The sequence below is a fragment of the Peromyscus leucopus genome, chromosome 6 (assembly GCF_004664715.2).
Source record: "Peromyscus leucopus breed LL Stock chromosome 6, UCI_PerLeu_2.1, whole genome shotgun sequence".
NCBI lineage: Eukaryota > Metazoa > Chordata > Mammalia > Rodentia > Cricetidae > Peromyscus > Peromyscus leucopus.
In genome coordinates this window covers 125,643,937-125,651,748 of record NC_051068.1, presented here as the reverse complement: position 1 = coordinate 125,651,748, position 7,812 = coordinate 125,643,937, and the positions used below count along the sequence as shown (strand labels likewise).

General features: G+C 44.0%; 1 protein-coding gene across 1 annotated transcript; it reads right to left on the bottom strand.

Moving 5' to 3' along the window:
• Window positions 1-1,003: 1,003 nt before the first annotated feature.
• On the bottom strand, window positions 1,004-7,506 carry LOC114702483 (high mobility group protein B1-like). The gene is made up of 2 exons (XM_037207312.1): window positions 7,503-7,506; window positions 1,004-1,861 (listed from the first exon to the last, which is right to left on the bottom strand). The coding sequence occupies exons 1-2, from the start codon at window positions 7,504-7,506 to the stop codon at window positions 1,086-1,088; spliced, it is 780 nt and encodes a 259-aa protein (XP_037063207.1). The 3' UTR covers window positions 1,004-1,085.
• Between the last annotated feature and the right edge of the window lie 306 nt (window positions 7,507-7,812).

Below are 7,812 nucleotides of genomic sequence, written 5' to 3'. Positions count from 1 at the left end.
ACTGAAAACAAAACGTAAGCCTTAGTGGTGTCCTTGTGAACTGTAGCAGGAACTGACAGTTTGGCCATCTTTCCTTCACAGAGTACCAAACTGAGAGTCAGAAACTTGGAACAAGATATTCCTTGGAGTCTAGATGGAACTGGTTACTTTGATATCTCCCCTCAGCACTCAGCACTCTGGCCCTCTCGACAGTGGAAGTAGCTTTGCCTTCTGGTATTTAAAGAAATAGCTTCCTTTGCTTCAAAAGCCACAACAGTGTCATTTAAGGATAGGTCTTGACAAACAACGATCCACTTAAGATCCAGAAGTTGATCTACCTCAACCCAGTCCCAGCTGCCCCTTTCTTCAGAAGTAGAGCTAAATCAAGCATGCTCCCTGGGTCAACCATATGTGATGAGTGATAGGGCAAACTACAGATGTAATTTCATCAATATACATTACTGTATATTGATAATACATCAATATACATATACTGTAGAGATGTGTTTGGGTCCCAGGAATAAAAGTATACATGTAGGAGAAGCAGATACTAACCACTGTAGAGTGCATACCCAGTGCGAAGACACTATAGGATAATTTTCTTTTTTTTTTTTAATAAAAAAAAATTGTATTTACTTAGAAGCATTAAGAATGTCAACAAAACAGCTGCAATTTTTTTTTGCAATTACAGAGTGGTATTCAGTTAACAGAACAACAATTATCTTCGTAATAATAAGCTGCATCAGAGACAACTGAAGATGAAAAAAAAAAAACAAAAAAACAAAAAAACAAACAAAAAAAACCTACCGTCCCCATATATAACTAATTTGTGCTGTGCACCAACAAGAACCTGCTTTAAATTTCCATGCCAATTTACAACCCCCAGACTGTACCAGGCAAGGTTAGTGGCTATTGAGAATACCACCAGGACAGGGCTATCTAAAGACATTCAGTAGTGTGTTAACTATACAAAAAAAGACACTGTACAGTTTAAAAACAAATCTTACACAGCCTTACATTTCAATTTTTTCTTTAAAAGGAGTGAGTTGTGTACAGGGGGGTTAGATGCTTTATAGACAAGAAAAAAAAACTGCGCTAGAACCAACTTATTCATCATCATCATCTTCTTCTTCATCTTCGTCTTCCTCTTCTTCCTCCTCTTCCTCATCCTCTTCATCCTCCTCCTCATCTTCTTCTTCCTTCTTTTTCTTGCTCTTTTCAGCCTTGACGACCCCCTTCTTCGCCGCATCGGGTTTTCCTTTAGCTCTGTAGGCAGCAATATCCTTCTCGTACTTCTCCTTCAGCTTGGCAGCCTTCTCGTAGGGCTGCTTGTCGTCCGCAGAGGTGTCGTTCCACATCTCCCCCAGCTTCTTCGCCACATCCCCGATGGACAAGCCGGGGTGCTCTCCTTTGATTTTGGGGCAATACTCAGAACAGAACAAGAAGAAGGCCGAAGGAGGCCTCTTGGGTGCATTGGGGTCCTTGAACTTCTTTTTGGTCTCCCCTTTGGGGCGGATGTAGGTTTTCATTTCTCTCTCATAACGACCCTTGTCAGCCTTTGCCATGTCTTCAAATTTCCCCTTTTCTTTAGCAGACATGGTCTTCCACCTTTCTGAGCACTTCTTCGAGAACTCTGAGAAGTTGACAGAAGCATCCGGGTGCTTCTTCTTGTGTTCCTCCCGGCAAGTTTGCACAAAGAATGCATATGAGGACATTTTGCCTCTCGGCTTCTTAGGATCTCCTTTGCCCGTGTTTAGTTGATTTTCCTCCGTGAGGCACAGAGTCGCCCAGTTGCCCGTCCGGCTCGCGCTGGCCCCGGCGCTGTCTCTATGGAGCTCAATGTACTGCAATGGCTGTGAGAGCGGGAGCCAGACGCAGCCTCCTCACTCTCTCCGCTCTGTAACATCGGATAATTTTCTTAAAAAGGCCCCCCAAGACTAGTTCAAATAGTTCACAATTAAGTAAATATAAAATCACAACTATGGGCAGGATTCAAACATGTCAAAAATGTATGGTTAAAACAATGAGTCTAAAGCAAGAGGGTAAAACCAATCATAAAATAAGTATCTTTTAATGACATGAAATGATGATAACCTTAACAGTAAAATACTATGAGAATAAAAGGCGACTTGCTATACAAAAGCAGTACTAATAACAACAAAAAGAACACTCACACATGAACTGTAATTAAACTATTGGACAAGAAAAACAAGGAAAGTAGGACCCTAAGTGTTTAAGATAGTTAGGTTTAAAGTGACGAAGTGTTGCTAAGGGACATGGGTGTGGTGTGGAGAATGTAGAGTCTGCGCTTTCTACTATATCTTTCTGAAAAACTAAAACTCCTCCAAACCATAAGTTCTAGTAATTTAACAGGGAAATGTCCTTGGATTGGAGTCTAGAGGTAATGGTAATTCCCCTTAATTTTATCTCCATGTTAAATTGGCTGTAGTCAGGAGATGCCTATGCCAAAGTGACGGCTCAGGTGCTCAGAGTGCGTGCTGATCGAGTGTGAGGACCTGAGTTCAGCTCACCAGCACAAGGATAAGAAGCTAAGCCAGGGATCGACAGATGGCTCTGCGGTTAAGAGCACAGGCTGTCCTTCCGGAGAACCCAGGTTTAGTTCCCATCACCCAGATGGTGTCTCACAACCATCTATAACTCCAGTCCCAGGGGACCTGCCCTCTTCTGGCCTCTGCAGGTACCAGGCTTTCACGTGGCACACAGACACACATGTAGGCAAAACACTGATACACATAAAAATAAATAAATAGAATTTTAACAATTTTAAAGCTGAACCATACTGCAGGGGAATCAAGGTGGAGGAGTCAGAGATAGAAGGAACCACATGTGTTTGCACAGGCGAAGACATTTGCAGACACACATGTATGTACACACACACACACACACACACACACACACACACACACACACGCATGTGTTATCATTCCTGGAGCTCACAGCTGCTTCCCATCAGTGAGGTGACCCAGCCACCTCCCATCAAAGTGTGTAAGCTGCATGGAGGCTATACTCCACCCCAGCCTGCAAATCTCGCTTTGAGATCACTGCTGTGGTCGGCCCTAACTGGAAACACACACAGGGAAATGCTGGAAATGCAATTTACTTAGCCAAACTGACACATTAAAAAGCCACCACAATTAGGAAAGGGTTTCTTGCGACTCCCCTCCCCCACAGAGCACAAATCGCAGAGGGAAAGACAGACCAACTTTAGAATGATAGACTCCTGGATGCCAGAGTCCCATAACCCAGGTAATGACCAGCCCAGTGCTGACCAACATGCCTGAAAGCTTTGTAATAACAAGAGACCTCCTATCCAGAGGAATTTCTAATTCCTACAAATAAATAAAAACCAAGTAAGCCAACAGATAAAAAGATAATGCAGGAAAAAAATGAAAAGAAAACATTACAAACAAATCAGAACATAAAATTAAAACAATACTTATTAAATTGGTAAAATACTACAAATTTGGGAAAACCATTTGTGAGAATTCTGGGATGGTTCTTCAGAACCATGGCACAACCACCCTGAAAGCTAATTTCAGAATACATAGACTGTACGGCACACACACCAGAGTCTTTTAAAACAAAAGTGTACACATCTGCAGGGGTACATGAAACACAGTATTTATGGAACTGCTTTGGATAACAACCTCAGGATTCCTTGCTGAGGACAGAAAATAAGATGTTTCCATACATTAAACATCATATAACCATAGCAAAATATTAACTGTAGCTGGTGTGTTAGTGTGAAGATATTTCAAAAATTAATGCTTGTAAATGAAAAGAAATATTGATGAACAAAATTTCAAAACAATACTGTCTTGGGGTTACTATTGTTCTGATGAAACACCATGACCAAAGCAAGTTGGGGAAGAAAGGGTTTATTCTACTTACACTTCCATGTCACTGTTCACCACTGAAGGAAGTCAGGACAGGAACTCAAGCAGGCAGGAACCTGGAGGCAGGAGCTGATGCAGAGTCCATGGAGGGGTGCTGCTTACTGGCTTGCTCCCCATGGCTTGCTCATCCTGCTTTCTTACAAAATGTGGGACCACCAGCCCGGGGATGGCCCCACCCACCATGGGCTGACCTCTCTCTCATCGACCATTAGTTGAGAAAATGCCCTACTGCTGAGTCTTGTGGTGGCATTATCTCATTTGAGGCTCCCTTCTCTCAAATGACTTGAGCTGTGTCAACTTGATATAAAACTAGCCAGCACAGACACATAGAATAGAATAGCATTCTGCTTAAGTTCTGTAAGTATGCACATGTCCAAATGCATGTATATTCTGGATATGAACGCACAGCGCAACATGTATATGCATAGAAATGAATATCCTTACCTCAGAACGCTCTGTACTTCCTTTTGGTTGAGACCGAATGCTAGAAAAGCTGAAAGCTGCATTGGGAACATCCATTCATTACTTCCTTATAAAAGAGATCTGGGAGGGAGGGAGATGGATCATCCCCTGGGGCAGTGGCCTCCCATTTGTAACCCCAGCACCTCTGGGTAGATGGTGGTAGAGATGAGAAAGTGAGCCAAAGCTGGCATCACAGCTCAAGGACACCCTGAGAGACTCGGCCTCAAAAACAAACAACTCCTGAAAAGTTGTCCTGTCAGCTGCCCAGCTCATACACATGTGTGTGCTGTGTCCTGTGAGACATGTGTATTCTTTCTCTCTCTCTCTCTCTCTCTCTCTCTCTCTCTCTCTCTCTCTCTCTCTCTCTCTCTCTCTCTCTCACACACACACACACACACACACAGAGTGTAATGGATCTGTTCCATCCCTTCCAGCACAGATTTCATGGGCCTTCCTCCTCCTGTGCAAACTCCATTTACCCTGATTCCCCTCCTTTGCCTCAGTATGTGGATGTTTGCTTTACAGTCTCTTTTAACCGGGTGTGATTCCTGCCCAGCTCCCTCACTGAATGACTTTAAAATCTTTAGTGTATATACATTTCATGGATAAAGAAACCATCTGGAAAATGATTAACAAAATACAAAATCTTTATTTTTTCATATTCGTAGAAGAACCAGTCCCGTGCATCTAAATCCTGCTCATACGATCCTCACAGACACAATTTAAAGGCAATTCCTCCAGAGTATTTGTTTCCTCTTACCATCTCTTCAAAGTTGGCTGGTCTCTAGCAGGCTCCTTACAGACCCACTGTTAGGCAGTAAGTGGAGAAGATCTAACTTCCCACCTGAGGAGGGGTCCCTGTCCATCAGGTCCTGAACCCCACCCAGCCGAGAGCCCTTCTTACAGCAGGCGTTGCACAGCCTTGCAGTGTTCCTTCTGTGGCAGCAGGACAAACAGCCTGGTGCCTAAGGTTGGCATCGACTAAATGGCACTTTTAATAATAAACATCACCCTGCTGATAACCAAGAGACAGCAAAAGGTATCTTAGGGAATTTTTATAAGGAAATCCACAGTGCTAATCCCCAGTTTTCACAGAGCAGGGTTGTAACCGAAGCCTTTGAGACTATGACTCACTCTCTGCTGAAGTTGCTTACTGTGTTACTTTAGACTGTGGAGCTCTGAGAGCGCAGGGAAGGGGAGAGATGAAAGGGAGAATTTGTAAATCAGCAGCCAGAAGGATAGCTCCTGGGTGCACTCTTGGAGAGAGGCTGGGCCAATTAAGGTGATTGTTGAGGTCATAATCACTGTGCTTGCTGTGGACTCCACATGAATATTTGAATATCAATGTGTGTAATGTATGCAAAATGAATTTCAGAAGAGCCAGGCAGCATTGTTTATACAGCACTGGAAATATCACAGCCGTGTGTGTGTGTGTGTGTGTGTGTGTGTGTGTGTGTGTGTGTGTGTTTCTCAATACTGACATAAAAGGGCACTTCAGGCTTTGAGCAATGAATCCTGAGAGCAAATAGTCAAATAAAGTAGACATGATTTAAAAAATATATATATATATATATATATATATATATATATATAGTAGTTTTTCTTTTTAGATAAGATTTTATTCCTCTAGTTGTCTTTCATCTTTCTGTTTAGCTATCCTTTTACAATGACTATTTTGTTTTGCTGAAGGGGTGTGGGGGGGGAGAGGGGGGCATTGCATGCCACAACACACATTTGGAAGTCAGAGGACAACTTTAGATGTCTGTCCTCGCCTTTGTCTGAGACAGGGTCTCTTGTTTTTCCACTGCATGAAGCAGGCTACCTTGCTGAAGAGCGTCTGTCTGTCACCCTTTCTGTCTGCCCTCTCTCCCCAGAGGAGCAGCTGGGACTTGAGATACTTGTCTGGCTGCATCAGGCTCTTCTGTGGGTTCTGGGATCCAGGCTCAGGTTGCACAGCAAGTGCTTGACTAACTGAGCCAACTCTGCGGCCATTGTCTGTCTGTCTTGCCTGCCTATTTATTTATCTGTTTGTTTTGAGACAGGGCCTTTTATTAGCCTGAAGCTCAGCAGTCACTAGGCTGGGTGGGCCAGCCTGTTCTCCCCACTGTTGAAATTACAAGCACACATCAGCACACCCAGCTCTTCCTCAAGGACTCTGGAGATTGAACTTGGGTCCTTGTGTTTTTAAGCAAGTGCTTCTCTGTCTACCTCCCCAGCTCTTGTTTGTTCTTTTATTAGTAATAGTTTGTTCCCAGTTGAAAGTTTTTAATTAACAAGTGGTAATTTCCCATATATGGGGAGTGACTGTGAGGTTTTGCTACAAGTACACCATATGCGATGAGGTCATACTGCACACCACAGGTGTGGTCATCACCTCCAGGGTTACAGTAGACAGTGGAAGTATGTTCTGCAGACTTCTTTCACCGTCAACAGGATGGTCCCAGGAGTGCCAGACGCTTGTATTAATGCCGTTTTTAAAGAAAGAAAATTAACTATGAGATGAAAAGACTCGGCAGCCTAGGCTTACAAGGTTAAGGTCAGATCCGAGTTTACATACCCACACTGTGATTGCTTTTTATGCAAACTTTTGTTGAACTACACTTCACATTTTCCTATCAGGGGGATTTGTATTTGGAGGATCTTACCCACGGCAGCCTGACCTCTCTCCACATATCCACGCAGGTTGCTGTGTGTGCACCCCCAAACACACCTCAAATGCACCCAGTGGTCCCCATCACCATCACTGTGGCTCCAGCTTAGCACATCCTCTGTCACCTGAATGGCTGCAATCAGTTCCCATTCGGCCTCTGCTTCTACGCTTGCCTGCCCTCCTTCTCTGTCTTCCCCTTACAGACCAGGAAATGCCCCTGCTACCGCCTTTCAATCTTAGGAAGCTCAAATAGAAATCCAATCCCCTGGCCCAGTCCCTGGCGGCTTCTCGGTGTCACATCCTACATTGTCCTGCTCTTCATCCGATTAAACTGCACCGCAGCCACCCTGGATCCTTCCTTCTCTGCAAGGACATGTGCCATCCAGCCCCCCATTCATTGAACCCTGCCAGCTCAAAGTTTAGCCCAAACATCATGTTCTCGGGAAGCTCAGAGCCTCCTGATTTCCTTGTGGTGCTCACTATGAAAATCTCACCCATGTGGCTAACTTTCTTTCTCTTTTAGATGTCTTTCTCATCCACTACAGTACCTTTGGCGATGAAAGCTTGAGTGGACGTGGTTGGGCATAAGAGTATGTATGTGTGAAGGTGATGGAGGTGTCAGGCCCATTAATATTCCACAGTGACTGTATTCATCGGCGATGGTCACCCAGGAGATTTCTTTCTTATTAATTCTGGACAGCAGCTGTGGCTTTGAGGATCTGTGGATGCACAAAATTCCCACCGTTGATTTCCTGAAGCTCACCTATGGCTTAGCACAGGCATGGAGCCCCGACAGACCAAATA